This window comes from Pristiophorus japonicus, chromosome 13 (assembly GCF_044704955.1).
Source record: "Pristiophorus japonicus isolate sPriJap1 chromosome 13, sPriJap1.hap1, whole genome shotgun sequence".
Lineage (NCBI taxonomy): Eukaryota > Metazoa > Chordata > Chondrichthyes > Pristiophoridae > Pristiophorus > Pristiophorus japonicus.
In genome coordinates this window covers 79,107,361-79,125,477 of record NC_091989.1, presented here as the reverse complement: position 1 = coordinate 79,125,477, position 18,117 = coordinate 79,107,361, and the positions used below count along the sequence as shown (strand labels likewise).

General features: G+C 45.0%; 1 protein-coding gene across 9 annotated transcripts in view; it reads right to left on the bottom strand.

Annotated features, from left to right (window-relative positions):
• cfap54 (cilia and flagella associated protein 54) overlaps positions 1-18,117 on the bottom strand; it is a 724,932-nt gene that overhangs the window by 554,726 nt on the left and 152,089 nt on the right. For 8 of the 9 annotated variants that reach the window (XM_070897703.1, XM_070897704.1, XM_070897705.1 and 5 more), the window contains 3 exons: positions 6,891-6,965; positions 6,477-6,598; positions 115-240 (listed from right to left, as the gene is read on the bottom strand). In XM_070897703.1, coding sequence (XP_070753804.1) covers positions 115-240; positions 6,477-6,598; positions 6,891-6,965 — 323 coding nt within the window. The remainder of the gene's footprint in view (positions 1-114; positions 241-6,476; positions 6,599-6,890; positions 6,966-18,117) is intronic. The other variant, XM_070897706.1, reaches the window with a different exon arrangement.

Genomic DNA, 18,117 nt, shown 5'->3' with positions numbered 1-18,117 from the left:
GCTGGCCCGTCCTGCCCGGACCCTCAGCTCTTCTGGGCCCTGTACCCACATCTGTCGCACCTTCACCACAAACACTCGCCGCTCATCCGCCTCATCCTTCCCACTCCTCTGTACCTGGGCCCTGCCAATGTTCCTGCCCACGCTCCAAAACGGCAACTGTTGGATGTGCCGTCTTTCCGATGAGACATTAAACCGAGGCCCTATCTGCTCTCTCAGGTGGACGTAAAAGATCCCATGGCACTATTTCGAAGAAGAGCAGGGGAGTTATCCTCGGTGTCACAGCCAATATTTATTTCTCAATCATCATAACAAAAACAGATTATCGGTCATTATTACATTGCTGTTTGTGGGAGATTGTTGTGCGCAAATTGGCAGCTGCGTTTCCCACATTACAACAGTGGCTACACTCCAAAAGGACTTCATTGGCTGTAAAGCACTTTGAGAGGTGATGAAAGGATAAATATAAGTTTTTCTTTCTTTTTCTTTTTATAATTTTAAGGACCTCTATTAAGTCACCCCTCAGCTTCTCTTTTCAAGAGAAGCCTGTTCATCCTTTCATGATAGATATAACCTTGCAATTCTGGTATCATCGTTGTCAAAGCACATGGGATCCTGGGCTTTATAGTTAGAGGCATAGAGTATAAAAGCCAGGAAGTTAGACTAAACCTATATAAAACACTTGGTCAGCCCCAGCTGGAGTATTGTATTATGTCCAATTCTGGGCACCACACCTTAGGAAGGACAGGAAGGCTTTGGCGAGGGTACAGAAGAGAGTTCTGAATGGTTCCAGGGATGAGGGATTATAGATTACAGTTACGTGGACAGACTGGAGAAGCAGAGCATACAAACAAAAGAGTGCACTAACAAATAGGGTCCAGGTAAGAAAAAATAGCGATAAGACAAATAGGGCTACAGTACAAAATAATGTTAAGATGTCTAATAATGTTAAAAAGACAAATTTAAAAGCATTGTATCTGAATGCATGAAGCATCTGTAATAAGGTAGACAAATTAACAGCACAAATAGATGCAAAAGGATTCGATATTGTTGCAATTACAGAGACATGTTTGCAGGGTGACCAGGGTTGGGAACTGAATATGCAAGGATATTCGATATTTAGGAAGATCAGGCAAAAAGGAAGAGGGGATGGTGTGACATTGTTAATAAAGGATGAAATCAGAGCAATAATGAGAACGGATATTGGCTCAGAAAATCAAGACGTCAAATCAGTCTAGGTGGAGCTAAGGAGTAACAAGGGGCAGAAAACATTGGTGGGAGTTGTCTATAGGCCTCAAACAGTAATGGTGTGGATATCTGAACGGAATATATGGAATTAAGGACAGTAAAGTAAACGGGATATATGAAAATGTATAAGCCATGGAAGAATAGCTGGGAGAATGTCAGATTGCAAATAGTGCAACATCAGCATAGCTAACAGTCTGTCTCAAGGTTTCAAGTCACTAATCCTGCCAATAATATATAATTGTAACATGAAATACATCTGCAGAATTGCAAGGTCTCAGTAAATAGTCACACCATTAGATTGAAACATTTAGAGGCAATACTTGAGCTTTCAAGAAGAACATCTCATATAGATTGACTAATGAGTGGCTGAGTTAGACTGTCAATCCATTTGTATTTTGTTATCTGATTTCAAAACTGTATAACTGTTAACGTTTTACGATGTAACTTCACCTATCCGTAGGGAGTGTGTACGCTCTATCCAGAGAGTATATCTTCTGTCTGATAGGTCTTACTGGCTGGTAATAAAGACTGCTTTGTTCAAAGCACAAGAGGTATTCGACTCAGTAATTTTACTGAACCAGATTGAGGTAAAAGAATCCGGGAATTAACAATGGTACTGTAGGGGACAGTATCAAACAGGAAATTAGAGATGCATGTAGCAAGGGTACTACATCGTAGGTGACTTTAATCTACATATAGACTGGCCAAACCATATTGGTAATAATACTGTGGCAGATGAATTCCTGGAGTGTGTACGAGATGTTTTTTTAGATCAGTATGTTGAGGAGGCTTCTAGGGAACAGGCTATCCTAAATTGGGCATTGTGTAATGAGAAGGGGTTAATTAACAGTCTTATTGTGCGGGGTCCTTGAGGAAGACTGACCATAACATGATTGAATTCTTTATTAAAATGGAAAGTGAAGTAATCCAATCCGAAACTAGGGTTCTAAATCTAAACAAAGGAAACGAAGGTATGAGGAATGAATTGGCTATGATAGATTGGGAAGATTCATTAAAAGGCATGACGGTGGATCGGCAATAGCTAACATTTAAGGATCGAATGCTTGAATTGCAACAGTTATACATTCCTTTCTGGCGTAAAAACACAAAAGAAAAAGTGGCCCAACCATGGCTAACAAAAGAAATTAAGGATAGTATTAGATCCAAAGAGGAGTTATACAAAGTTGCCAGAAAAAGTAGCAAGCCTAAGGACTGGGAGCAGTTTAGAATTCAGCAAAAAAGGACCAAGAGATTGATTAAGAGGGGAAAAATAGAGTATCAGAGTAAACTGGCAAGGAACATAAAAACCAACTGCAAAGGTTTCGACAAGTATGTAAAAAGAAAAAGATTAGTGAAGACAAATGTAGGTCCTTTTCAAACAGAAACGGGAGAATTTGTAATGGGGAACAAGGAAATGGCAGAACAACTAAATAAATACTTTGGTTCTGTCTTCACAGAAGAGGATACAAATAACGTCCCAGAAATGCTAGGGAACCAAGGGTCTAGTAAGCAAGAGGAATTAAAGGAAATGATTATTAGTAAGAAAATAGTGCTGGAAAAACTAATGGGACTGAAGGCAGATAAATCCCCAGGGCCTGATGATCTGCATCTCAGAGTATTAAAAGAGGTAGCCATGGAAATAGTAGATGCATTGGTTGTCATCTTCCAAAATTCTATCGATTATGGAACAGTTCCTGCAGATTGGATGGTAGAAAATGTAACCCCGCTATTTAAAAAAGGAGGGAGAGAGAAAATGGGGAACTACAGACCGGTTAGCCTGACATCAGTAGTAGGGAAAATGCTGGAGTCTATTTTAAAGGATATGATAATGGCACATTTAGATAATATCAACGGGATTAAACAAAGTCAATATGGATTTATGAAAGGAAAATCATGTTTGACAAACCTACTGGAGTTTTTTGAGGATGTAACTGATAGAATAGATAAGGGAGAACCAGTGGATGTAGTGTATTTGGATTTTCAGAAGGTCTTTCACAAAACAAGGTGGGATTGTGAGTTGTGAGGAGGATGCAAAGACGCTACAAGGCGCTTTAGATAGGTTGAGTGAGTGGGCAAACACATGGCAGATGCAGTATAACATGGATAAATGTGAAATTATCCACTTTGGTAGGAAAAACATAAGGACAAAGTATTATTTAAATGGTGATAGCTTGGGAAGTGTTGATGTACAGAGGGACCTGGGTGTCCTTGTACACCAGTCATTGAAACCAAACATGCAGGTGCAGCAAGCAGTTTGGAAGGCAAATGGTATGTTGGCCTTCATTGCAAGAGGATTTGAGTACAGGAGCAAGGATGTCTTACTACAGTTATACAGGGCCTTGGTGAGACCGCACCTGGAGTATTGTGTGCAGTTTTGGTCTCTTTACCTAAGAAAGGATATACTTGCCATAGAGGGAGTGCAGCGAAGGTTCACCAGACTGATTCCTGGGATGGCAGGACTGTCATATGAGGAGAGATTGCGTCGACTAGACCTGTATTCACTAGAGTTTAGAAGAATGAGGGGGGATCTCATTGAAACGTATAAAATTTTGACTGGGTTGGATAGACTGGATGCTGGGAGGAGGTTTCCCCTGGCTGAGAAGTCCAGAACAAGGGGTCATAGTCTCAGGATATGGGGTAGGAAATTTAGGACCGAGATGAGGAGAAAGTTTTTCACTCAGAAGGTGGTGAACCTGTGGAATTCTCTACCACAGAAGGCTGTCGTGGCCAAGTCACTGAATATATTTAAGAGGGAGATAGATAGATTTCTAGAAACAAAAGGCATCAAGGGGTATGGGGATAAAGCAGGAATATGATGTTGAGATAGAGGATCAGCCATCATCATATTGAATGGCGGTGCAGATTTGAAGGGCCTACTACTGCTCCTATTTTCTATGTTTCTACATTTCTAAGTACCTGCAAGTTAACTTTCTGTAATTCATGTACAAGGACACCCAGGTCCCTCTGAATGCAAACATCTCTTGCCATTCAAAAAATGTTTTGTTTTTCTTACCAAAGTGGATCATTTCACACTTCCCCATTTGCTATTTCATTTACCATGTTCTTGCCCACTCGGTCAATCTGTCTCTATCTCTCTGCAGCATCTTTGCATTCTCCTCACAGGTTACTTTCCCACCTAACTTTGCATCATCAGCAACTTGAATAGGTTATACTCAGTCCGTTCATCTAAATCATTAATATAGATTGTAAATAGCTGAGGCTCAAGCACTGATCTTTGCGGTACCCCACTCGTTAGTCTGTCAACCCGAAAAAGTCCCATTTATTCCTAATCTCTGTTTTCTATCCATTAACCATTTCCTATATTAACCTCAATCCCATGGGTCCTAATTTTGTGTAATAACCTCTTGTGTGACACCTTATTGAATGCTTTTTGAAAATCCAAATACACTACACATCCACTGGTTCCCCTTTTCTAACCTGCTAGTTACATCCTCAAAAAACTCCAATAAATTTGTTAAAAACGATTTCTCCTTCATAAAACCATGTTGACTCTGTCCAATCATATTACAATTTTATAAGTTACCATATCCCTAATAATGGATTCCAGCATTTTGCCGACTACAGATGTCAGGCTATCTGGCCGATAGTTTCCCGTTTGTTTTCTTCCTCCTTTCTTAAATAGCGCCGTTATGTTTGCTACCTTTCAATCCTTGGGGACTGTTCTAGAATCGAGGGAATTCTGGAAGATTAATACCTGCACATCCACTATAATTAGAAGATTGTGGCCAGCACCACTATAATTTCTACCTTTACATCCCTCAGTAACCCTAGGATGCATGCCATTCGGACTGGGTGATTTATCCATTTTAAATTACCGCTAGACATTCCAATACCTCCTCTTTATCTATTTTTATCTCATCAAATATCCCGGAAATCTCATTTACCATAGCTTTGGAAAAGTCCTCTTCCTTGGTAAACACCAATGCAAAGTACTCATTTAGTACCTCAGCCATACCTTCTACCTCTATGAATAGTTCTCCATTTTGGTCCCTAATCAGCCCCACGGCTCCTCTGACAACTCTTTTATTTTTAATATGCCTATAGATGACCTTTGGTTTCCCATTTATGTTAGCCATTTAGGATGGCTCAGAGACCGAGGGGGAGGACACAGAGCTTCTCAGCATTGGAGATCCTGGTGGAGGAAGGAATCTACCTCGCCTTCCTATCCCCCTCTCCTGCAGCAGCTGGTGCTGCTTGGCCAGGCTTTATATTCTCCTTGCTGACCAAAGGAGACCCGCCAGCAAGATGCCGATGACCAAGCACTCTCTGTATCCTGGTGACTCTTATAAGGTAGAGTAGCACAGCATTTTTTAGGTGAAGTCCTCATAGAATTTCCAGAATAAATGTTAAGAGTGTCGGTGAAGTCTTGACAAAGTGTCCCAAGAAAGTCTCCCAATGTGATTCAACGGTCCTCTTCAAACCTCCAGCAGCAAATGAACAGTAAAAGGTGAAATACCTTTAATACTCCTCTGCAATGACTAGTTTACTCCCAATCCGCTGGGCTGTTAGGAGAGGGTGTTAGGTCAAGCGCTAGCTACAAAAATGCTGTACAGCCTTGTTAATGAGCGCTAGCTGGCAATTTAAGCAATCAACCACTTAACAGCTTTCGGATGGCCGCTCTTTGTGCAAGCTTCAACTCCTTTATCAAGATGCCACCTTGCGCCAAACGTTGGCTAAACTAGCATTTCAGCTTAAGATCCCACCTTAGCCACCTCAGAGACTCCTCCGGGGAACATCGAACCCGAGATGTTTTTTTAAAAGTTTAGATAATTTGTGCTAGCTTGCTAAAAGAGTGTGATGTTACATCAGCCTCCTGACTGAAATTTAATAGATTCATGTAAGAAAGAACTGTGTTCATAAAGCATATTTCACATCCTCAGGCAATCCCAAAATGCTTCTCGGCCAATGAGCTGCTTTTTTGAAGTGTAGTCACTGTTGTTTTGCAGGCAAATGTCACCAGTTTGCACACAAGGAGCAGTTACAATGTATGTAAGTTCAGCTAAAATAGCTTTTCTGATCACAGTTATACCACCATTCTTCATGAATAATAAAATAAAATAAATTCTAATAACTGAAGACTACAAAAATGACATGAGTTTGTGGTAATATCTGAACAGACATCAAATTTTCTGAATGTCTTTTAGTTTTATAAATCAACCAAGAACTGATGGGTTTTTAAGTAATGCTTTATATATATTAGCAGTGATTACCTCAAGAAGGTGATTTTTGGAAGCACGGTCAATTTTTTTGCTGTACGGTGACATGACTTTTTGGATTCGAAATATCGCCTTCAACACGTTGTTCTTCATGACTTTCTTAATAATGTCCTCCTCTAATGGGCCAAAAATGAAAAGGTACTACGCAACATCTAAAAACATTTCAAACTAGTCATTAACCAGTTTTACTAAATTTTAGAAACATCTTGAAACAAGTGGCTATATTATAAAATTAGCACGCAGGTATTTACATACAAAGAAGATGCAACAGTACTAATAAAAAGAATACTATCCACTAATAGTTTATCTGAATTCCCACCTATTTTCAGTCTCTCCACATTTTAATTCATTACACTACAATACAAATAGTGTTTGTTGATTTCCACAGAATATTCCATTTGGATTTACCTGTTGAAATGGTGAAGCCATAATTTTCACCAGCTCCACTGCTTTCTTGACTGCTGCTTTCGGAATTCGTTGACTCTTCGGTAGATAAAAAAAGTTTAAAAAAAACAGTTGAGGGCATTGGAACTTATTAGCAACTTTATGATTTATACCACCCATTGATTATCAGCTCTGCTTTATGCCAGTGATTTAAGATTCTCACACATCACCGTTCAGGCTATTTTTAAATGTTAAAGTACATGCTTCAACCCAATTTAATTTACTACTCAGCTTTCTTTTCTCTGTACAGCTTCCTCTTATCCAGATATGTAAAAGTTTATGCGGGCAAAATTGCCCCTTTTTTGCGCCCCGTTAACGCCTCGGGGAGGGGGGGGCGGGGTGGATGACAGTTTTCACCCAGAGGAGGGGCGTACTACCATTTCCCGGGAAATTGCCCCAAGCTGGCAGACATCCACTCTCAGCGCGTTGTGTAAAGGGGAGACCTGCAGCACCTCGGGCCACCATCTTTTATCATCAGCCGACTCTCCAGTCAGCACGACGATGGCGGCTCTAGCATCGTCCAGGCCAACATCATGCAGCCCGGCACTGCGTCTTAGGTGCCGGGCTGCTGACCCAGTCTCACACTGCCCCGGTGGCCCAGTGGCGACCACCAAAGGGCCGTGCAGAGTGCACAGTGGCCCTCCCCTTTAATGGAAGGGGAAGTGCGTTGAGCGCTACGCGGACTCAGCGCCACACTACCGCCTTGGGACAGCCCCCAAAGGAAGTGGAGTGCCGGAGATAGTGCTCCGCTTCCTTTGAGGGGCGGTAGGCCTAATTCTGCATCAGGGAGGGATCTTCCGGGCCAAGCAATGGAAGTCCCGGCCAGAAAGGTTACAGCCCCAATCAGGGAAATTGTGTTCTTAGCACAGATGAGGCCGCACACAGGGAGGTTTAAAGTAACAGTGACCTCAGTCTTTAATAAGACACTCCAGAGTGAGGAACAGGCCTTAGGGGCTGGCTTATATACAGTGCTCCCAAGAGATGCTGGGATCCTTTGGGACTTCAGGGGATGAGCTCCCTGGTTGCGGAACATGGGAGTGCATGCTTTACAGATACACAACATCACTCCCCCGCCAAAGTCAAAGCGAAAACTATTTACAAGGTGAGGCGGTCGGGAGCCTTTCTTTCCCTGGTGGAACGCCTCGGTACAAATGTCTGTATTGGTGTGTTGGCTGTGCCCTTGCTGGGCTGGCGTGTTGTTGGCCCTGCAGGGCTGCTAGGTGAGCCTGGCCTTGCTGGGCTATTGGGCGTGATGGGTTCGATTTCCTGGTCCGGGGTGGTGTCGTTGATCCTTTGGGTGTGTGTTGTGGGCTTGAAAAAGGTGGTGTATGCTGTGGGTTGTTCAGGGCAGTCTGTGAACCGTAGCCTTATTTGGTCTAGGTGCTTTCTGCAAATTTGTCCATTGTCTAGTTTGACTACAAACACCCTATTCCCTTCTTTAGCTATCACCGTGCCCGCGATCCACTTGGGACCATGTCCATAGTTCAGCACATACACAGGGTCATTCAGATCAATTTCCCGTGACACAGTGGCGCGACCATCATTTACATTTTGTTGCTGCCGCCTGCTCTCTACCTGATCATGCAGGTTGGGGTGAACCAGCGAGAGTCTGGTTTTAAGTGTCCTTTTCATGAGCAGCTCATCCGGGGGCACCCTTGTGAGCGAGTGGGGTCTCGTGCGGTAGCTGAGCAGTACTCGGGACAGGCGGGTTTGGAATGAGCTTTCTGTGACTCCTTTAAGGCTCTGTTTGATGGTTTGTACTGCCCGCTCTGCCTGCCCATTGGAGGCTGGTTTAAACGGGGCCGAGGTGACATGTTTGATCCCATTGCGAGTCATGAATTCCTTAAATTCGGCATTGGTGAAACATGGCCAGTTGTCACTGACCAGTATGTCAGGCAGGTCGTGGGTGGCAAATGGTGGCGGTGCTTCCCGACAGTATTTCACATTCAATCCATTTTGAAAAAGCATCCACCACCACCAGGAACATTTTACCGAGAAACGGGCCCGCATAGTCGACATGGATCCTCAACCATGGTCTGGAGGGCCAGGAGCACAAACTTAGTGGTGCCTCTCTGGGCACGTTGCTCAACTGAGCACATACGCTGCATTGCCATACACAGGACTCTAAGTCAGAATCGATACCGGGCCACCACACGTGGGATCGAGCTATCGCTTTCATCATTACTATACCCGGGTGTGTGCTGTGGAGATCCGAGATGAACGTCTCCCTGCCCTTTTTTGGTAACACTACGCGGTTTCCCCACAACAGGCAGTCTGCTGGAATGGACAGCTCGTCCTTTCGCCCCTGAAACGGCTTGATTGGCTCTTGCATTTCAATGGGGATGCTGGCCCAGCTCTCATGCAGTACACAGTTTTTTTTACTAGGGACAGCAGAGGATCTTGGCTGGTCCAAGTTCTAATCTAGCGGGCCGTGAAAGGTGATTTACCATTTTCAAACGCTTCCATGATCATCAACAAGTCTGCGGGCTGCGCCACCATCAACAAGTTTGCAGGCTGCGCCATTTCCACCCCCGTGGTGGGCAATGGTAGCCGACTGAGAGCATCCGCACAGTTGTCGGTGCCTGGCCTGTGGCGGATGGTATAGTTATACGCTGATAGCGCGAGTGCCCACCTTTGTATGTGGGCTGAGGCATTAGTATTTATCCCCTTGTTTTCAGCGAACAGGGATATGAGGGGCTTGTGATCAAATTTGAGGCCAAACAGGTACTGATGCATTTTCTTTACCCCGAACACACACGCTAATGCCTCTTTCTTAATCATGCTGTAGGCCCTCTCGGCCTTAGACAAGCTCCTGGAAGCATAGGCGACAGGTTGCAACTTCCCCGCAATGTTAGTTTGTTGTAATACACACCCGACTCCGTACGACAGCGCATCACATGCTAGCACAAGTCTTTTACACGGGTTATACAATTCAAGCAGCTTGTTGGAGCATAAAATGTTTCTGGCTTTCTCAAAAGCAATTACTTGTTTTTTTGCCCAGACCCAGTTCTCACCTTTGCGCAATAACACATGTAGGAGCTCTGAAAGGGTGCTTAACCCCGGTAGGAAGTTACCAAAATAGTTGGTGTCCCAGGAACGACCGCAGCTCCGTGATGTTCTGTGGCCTGGGCGCATTCCTGATAGCCTCTGTCTTGGTGTCTGTGGGCCAAATGCCGTCCGCCGCGATCTTTCTCCCCAAAAACTCCACTTCTGTTGCCATGAAGACGCATTTTGACCTCTTCAACCGCAGCCCTACGCGATCCAGTCGCTGGAGGACCTCCTCCAGGTTTTGTAGGTGCTCGGCAGTGTCCCGACCCGTGACCAATATGTCATCCTGAAAGACCACCCTGTGTGGTACCGACTTGAGTAGGCTCTCCATGTTTCTCTGGAAGATCGCTGCAGCCGACTGAATTCCAAATGGGCATCTGTTGTAGATGAACAGTCCCTTGTGCGTGTTGATGCAGGTGAGGCCCTTCGAAGACTGCTTCAGCTCCTGCGTCATGTAGGCCGAAGTCAGGTCGAGCTTGGTGAACGTCTTGCCTCCTGCCAGCGTCGCAAATAGGTCGTCTGACTTAGGTAGTGGGTACTGGTCTTGTAGCGAGAAACGATTAATAGTTACTTTATAATCACCGCAAATTTTAACCGTGCCATCACTTTTGAGTAACGGAACAATCGGGCTGGCTCACTCGCTGAATTCCACTGGGGAGATGGTGCCCTTGCATTGCAGCCTGTCCAGCTCGATTTCCACTCTTTCCCTCATCATAGCGCCAGTGTCCAGTTCCATGGCTTTGGGTAAGCCATTCAATTTTACATTTAGCATTATAGGTGGACATTTCGTCAAAAATGTGTGCACCCTGTGTACTTCAGCATCTGCCTCCTCTCTCTGAGGCTCGAAATTGCTTTGATCCACCATGGACCGATCTTCCTCTGCCACGTGGTGGTTAGCAGGTTTTGCAGAGCTTGCAGCTTGTTTGCAAGCTCGTTGGAGGTGCCCCATTGTTCCACAGCTCTTGCAAACATACCCTTTGAAGCGGCATGAATAGGCTGAATGGAAGCCTCCACAATGCCAACAAGGTGTGAATTGCCTTGTATTCATCCTTTGTTGGGGACTCGTCTGGGTCACCTGAGGCCTGCTGGCAGTTGCAGACTCATGGGTTCTGCCCTGTACATTTCTGCTCGCAAACACAGTTACAGTTAATTTATGAACATTGCTAGCACTTGTGTGCTGAGAGATTTGTTTGGTGTTATCACTGGTGGACATAAACGTCTGTGCTGTCACAACGGCCTTACTGAGGGTCGGTTTCTCTACAGTCAAAAGTTTTCATAGGATGGTCTCGTGGTCAATGCCCAGTACAAAAAAATCTCTGAGCATCTGCTCCAGGTAGCCATCAAACTCACATTGTCCCGCAAGTCGCCTTAGCTCTGCGACGTAGCTCGCCACTTCCTGACCTTCAGATCGCTGGCACGTGTCGAACCGATACCTCGCCATCAGCACGCTCTCCCTCGGGTTAAGATGCTCCTGAACCAGTGTACACAGCTTCTCATACGACTTATCTGTGGGTTTCACCGGAGCCAGAAGATTGTTCATGAGGCTGTAGGTCGGTGCCCCGCAGACTGTGAGGAGGACCGCTCTCCTTTTTGCAACACTTCCTTCTCCGTCCAGCTCGTTGGCTACAAAGTACTGGTCTAGCCGTTCAACATAGGCTTCCCAGTCCTCACCCTCCGAGAACTTCTCCAGGATGCCCACAGTTTGCTGCATCTTGGCGTTGGATTCGTATTCTCGTCGCCAGTTATTGTGTTCTTAACACAGATGAGGCTGCACACAGGGAGGTTAAAGTAACAGTGACCTCAGTCTTTAATAAGACACTCCAGAGTGAGGAACAGGCCTTAGGGGCCGGCTTATATACAGTGCTCCCAAGGGATGCTGGGATCCCTCGGGACTTCAGGGGATGAGCTCCCTGGTGGCGGAACATGGGAGTGCATGCTTTACAGATACACAACAGGGGCGTTGGCAATTTCGCCCCCTATTTTCTCGTCAACATTGTGAACACAGAAATCCCAAAGGACAACTTGCCTTTAGATAGTGCTTTCAACACAGGGGATGAAATTCTGGCGCTACCTTTTAAAAGTTTGAAAAGTTAGAGTCAGGCGCAAACAATTCTGAACTTCAGCTAAATTGGGCTTTAGCGCCCCTGGAAGGTCGGGGAGTGGTAAATGAGGCGCTAATAGAAACATAGAAAATAGGTGCAGGAGTAGGCCATTTGGTCCTTCGAGCCTGCACCACCATTCAATTAAATCATGGCTGATCATTCATCTCAGTACCCCTTTCCTGCTTTCTCTCCATACCCCTTGATCCCTTTAGCCATAAGGGCCACATTTAACTGCCTCTTGAATATATCCAATGAACTGGCATCAACAACTCTCTGCGGTAGGGAATTCCACAGGTTAACAACTCTATGGCTTACCACTTATCCTTAGATTGTGTCTGCTGGTTCTGGACTTCCCCAACATCGGGAACATTCTTCCTGCATCTAATCTGTCCAGTCCCATCAGAATTTTATATGTTTCTATGAGATCCCCTCTCATCCTTCTAAACTCCAGTGAATACAGGCCCAGTCGATCCAGTCTCTCCTCATATGTCAGTCTTGCAATCCCGGGAATCAGTCTGGTGAACCTTCGCTGTACTCCCTCAATAGCAAGACCGTCCTTCCTAAGGTTAGGAGACCAAAACTGAACTCAATATTCCAGGTGAGGCCTCACTAAGGCCCTGTACAACTGCAGTAAGACCTCCCTACTCCTGTACTCAAATCCTCTAGCTATGAAGGCCAACATATCATTTGCCTTCTTCACCGTCTGCTGTACCTGCATGCCAACTTTCAATGACCGATGTACCATGACACCCAGGTCTCGTTGCACCTCCCCTTTTCCTAATCTGCCGCCATTCAAATAATATTCTGCCTTTGTGTTTTTGCCACCAAAGTGGATAATCTCACATTTATCCACATTATACTGCATCTGCCATGCATTTTCCCACTCATCTAACCTGTCCAAGTCACCCTGCAGCCTCTTAGCGTCCTCCTCAAAGCTCACACCGCCACCCAGCTTAGGTGTCATCTGCAAACTTGGAGATATTACTCTCAATTCCTTCATCTCAATCATTAATGTATATTGTAAATAGCTGGGGTCCCAGCACTGAGACCTGCGACACCCCACTAGTCACTGCCTGCCATTCTGAAAAGGACCCGTTTATCCCGACTCTCTGCTTCCTGTCTGCCAACCAGTTCTCTATCCACGTCAGTACATTACCCCCAATACCATGTGCTTTAATTTTGCACACCAATCTCTTGTGTGGGACCTTGTCAAAAGCCTTTTGAAAGTCCAAATACACCACATCCACTGGTTCTCCCTTGTCCACTCTACCAGTTACATCTTCAAAAAATTCTAGAAGATTTGTCAAGCAGGATTTTTCTTTCATAAATCCATGCTGACTTGGACCGATCCCGTCACTGCTTTCCAAATGCGCTGCTATTTCATCTTTAATAATTGATTCCAACATTTTCCCCACTACTGATGTCAGGCTAACTGGTCTATAATTACCCATTTTCTCTCTGCCTCCTTTCTTAAAAAGTGGTGTTACATTAGCTACCCTTCAGTCCACAGGAACTGATCTAGTCGATAGACTGTTGGAAAATGATCACCAATGCATCCACTATTTCTAGGGCTACTTCCTTGCGTACTCTGGGATGCAGACTATCTGGCCCCAGGGATTTATCAGCTATTAATCCCATCAGTTTCCCAAACACAATTTCCCACCTAAAAACGATTTCCTTCAGTTCCTCCTTCTCACTAGACCCTCGGTCCCCTAATATTTCCAGAAGGTTATTTGTGTCTTCCTTCATGAAGACAGAACCAAAGTATTTGTTTAACTGGTCCGCCACTTCTTTGTTCCCTATTATAAATTCACCTGAATCTGACTGCAAGGGACCTACGTTTGTTTTCACATATCTATAGAAGCTTTTGCAGTCAGTTTTTTGATGTTCCCAGCAAGCTTCCTCTCATACTCTAATTTCCCCCTTCTAATTAAACCCTTTGTCCTCCTGTATTATAAAATTCTCCCAGTCCTCAGGTTTGCTGCTTTTTCTGACCAATTTATATGCCTCTTCCTTGGATTTAACACTATCCTTAATTTTCCTTGTTAGCCACGGTTGAGCCACCTTCCCCGTTTTATTTTTACTCCAGACAGGGATGTACAATTGTTGAAGTTCGTCCATGTGATCTTTGAATGTTTGCCATTGCCTATCCACCGTCAACCCTTTAAGTATCACTCGCCAGTCTATTCTAGCCAATTCACGTCTCATACCATTAAAGTTACCTTTCCTTAAGTTCAGGATCCTAGTCTCTGAATTAACTGTGTCACTCTCCATCTTAATAAAGAATTCTACCATATTATGTTCACTCTTCCCCAAGGGGCCTCGCCCAATCACCTCAGTGGGGCACTGCAGTGGCACTAATTACGGAGTGCTACCCAATTTCAAGTGAGTTGTATTCAGCAATCGTCCTTCATTCCTTCACCTGGCTGTTTCCAGCTCTTAAAGCTGCTCATTTTCAGCATTGCTGCACTTGAGTCACAGCTCTAAGCAACTGAGAGAACTTTGGGGGATGGCTGGTGCAAAATCCTGCTGCAAGGGAGAGGGTCACGCAGTTCAACAATGTAACATTGGAGACATCGTTGGAGGCAGCGGAGAGAAGGTGGGAATCGCGGTTCCCTGCATCGTAAGGCCATCGCCACAGGTCTTCAGGGCGATGTGGCAAGAAATGGCCGAGCAGGTGTCGGCCAGCACCGTAATGGACAGAACATTGAGAGTGCTGCAAGAAGTTCAACAATCTCAGTTGGGTGGTGAAGGTGAGTACATGCTTCCAGACCTCCCATATACCAGCCTCTGAAGCACTGTCTGCACAAACTGAGCAAACCACCACTTCCCCACCACTCAACTACCAAACGTATACAGTTACTCAGGCTCACATCCTCATCTCATGCCTTGCCTACATTCAAAGCTATTCAACCATGGCAGGCATATCTCCCACATACATAGCTGGACTCTGACTCATACAAGTTCCTTTCTTTAGCAGGACAAGATGGCACATAATATAGTGAGCAGCAGAGGACTGGAGGGGTGATCCTCAACTGCAGGAGCTTAGTGACCTGGAGAAGCGAGTGCTGCGGCTCATTGGCCCGCAAATGCTGGGTGCCGTGGCCAATGGAGACGTCAACCCCATGGGGACAACAAAGGTACCTTTATCCCCTCTCCTTTTCTCATCCCACTTACCCGTCAAAGCAGAAGGCTTTATCACTTCCCACCTCCTGATACTGTCTGCCTTCCTTGCTCCATTCCTGCCCCCCTGCCCTCACCTTAACGCGAGTCTTGTGCCATTTATGCTTTCAGATAATCAGCCAGAATGTGCAGCCTGTAGCTGAGTCCTACAGCACAACCAGGAAGGAAAGGAGAAGGAAGACACAAGTACTGCGTCATTGCATCTCTCTCCCGCAGGCACCAGCTCAGAGACTGGCACTACGCGGTCCTTAGTTGTTAGGTTAGTAGAGGGGTGTGCATTGGGTGATGCACCCCCGGGACCTAGTGGGCTGCAGCACGATCAAGAGGAAAGGGAACATCGGGAGCCAGTTCCCCGGAGGGAGAGTTCGCACACGAATTCTGCTGCACAGGACTCAATTGAGGACTTCAATGGGGAGGAGTGCATACTAGAGGACTCCACCCGAGTGGTCAAGGCAGCGGAACCATTGCTTGAGCACTCCAATTGTCTGTTCAATGATGTTCCTGGTGGCGGCATGGCTCTCATTATATGAGTGCTGGGCAGGAGTGTTAGGGTTGCAGAGGGGAGTCATGAGGCAGGTGGAGAGCGGATAGCCCGTCTCTCCCACCAGCCAGCTGTGAGCTTCATGTGGTGGTTGGAAGAGTGCTGGCACACCGTGGCTGCTGCCAGGATAGCGGGCATTAACAGTGAGTGTAATGTATGTAGCTCCATGCTGTGGACGTACTGTGTTACTGCAGCCAGTGTTGTTTAATAAAGTCAGGTCACCTGACAGGAAGGAGGCTTCCACAGGAAGTTCGGGACCTGCAGCCAACATACAGGTTGTGTGTTACGTGTGCTCTTGAAGATATCACATTGGCAACAAGAATGGAGATGTAATCGGATAATACAAAGCTGACATTTTTGTTGGTGAAGGATTCAGCCAGCCGACAGAGACACTTTGAGAGCTTCTCTGTTTTTGAAAACAGCTATAAATTCGAGATAAATTACGAGCACACTTGGTAAATTGCAAGAGTCAAAATGGCTGCTCCCATGGGAGTCATAGGACATGTGGGGACATTTCAATGGGACCGGGAAAGTTTCAGAGCATATGTAGATCAGCTAGAAATGTTTTTCACTGCAAATAGTATAATCGAAATTCCCGATGATGGAAACCAGAACCGGGCGGTGTTGGAACGAAAAAGAGCTATATTCTTCACTGAGGCCGGGCCTGAGTTGTCTGAAACGCTGATAAATTTGCTTATGTCTGACAAGCCAAAGGATACAATGCTGAAACAGATTCTAATGAAGTTAGAACAACATTACAGCCCCGTTCCATTAGAAATTGTTGAAAGTTATCGTTTCGGAATACGAAATCAAAGCTGAAGAAAATATCAGTGAGTACATTGTAGCATTAAAAAAGCTAACGATTCACTGTAATTTTGGAGACTTTCAGAACCGAGCATTGCGAGACCGCTTTGTTTATGGGATGAAAAATGATGCGATCAGAAGGAAGTTATTGACAACGCCTGACTTGATTTTTGATGTAGCTTGTCAGACAGCTAGGTCGATGAGCATGGCCGACCAATATTCCCAAGAATTACATACTAATTTCAGTCATCAGACAATCAAGGGGAATTGCCTGCAGGTTCAAAATAAAAGGTAGTGGGGCCCCAAAGTCTCTGAAACTGGAATGGGAACAGAGCATTGACGTCCTGCTATTGGTGCCTGGGACAATACATTGCCTTCACATATGGACAACTTTGAGCAGAGCGTTTCTTCTGTAGGAAAATTGGGCATCTCGTGAAGGCATGCCGACTGAAAGGTAAACCAGCTTTCAAAGCTAGGAGTAGAAATCCCCAGAAACTACACCGCATGGAAGAACAACAACAGAACGAGGAGATGTGAGAGTTAAATGTCATCAGGAGCACGAGGTTAATGGGCAGCGATTCAAAAAGTATCATAATCAACATAGAGGTTGCGGGATTCAAGATACCCATGGAAATCAACACTGGTGCATCCGTGAGTGAAGTACCGGAGTCGCTATACCTCAACAAATTGTGGGATTTCCCAGAGGAGGAAGCCAAGATACATCGGCAAGGCTACTTAGGAGAGAACATTCCGGTGGTAGGTCATATCACCGTACTGATGAAATACAAGGATCAAGTTCAGAGCTTGCCTCTAACAGTAGTGACAGGAGACAAGCCTGCCTTACTAGGAAGAAATTGGTTGGGATCACTGAAGCTGGCTTGGAGTGAGATTTTTCATGTTGAAACGAGATTTGCGTCAAAGGATGATATCATCAAGAATTATCCGAAGGTGTTCTGCAAAACGGGAAGTCCGATCCAAGGCTTCAAGGCGAGTGTCAGGGTACACAAGGACGCTAGATCGGTTTACTGCAAGCCACGTTCCGTAGCATATGCACTCAAGGAGAAAGTTGAGCAAGAACTCAAAAGACGAGAGACTGAGAACATTATTTCTAAGATAGATCGATGTAATTGGACTATACCCATTGTTGTTGAACCCAAGTCCGATGGTAAGGTAAAATTGTGTGGTAATTATAAAGTAACCGTAAACCAGGTTCTAGAAGGTACTGTCCCCGGAATCTTTCTGGTGAATCTATGCTGCACCCGCTCCAAGGCCAATATATCTTGCCTGAGTACTTTAAATCGGGTCTAATCAGAGCTTTATATAACTAACATCATTTCCAATCCTTTAAATTCCAACAACCTTTAGATAAAGGCTGACATTCCATTAGGCTTTTTCATTATTTTTTGAACCTGTCCACTAACTTTTAGTGATTTCTGTATTTGGACCCTAATTCTCTCTGCTCCTTCACAGTTCCTGGGTCTCACCACTTGGAAAAAACTCTGATCTACCTTTC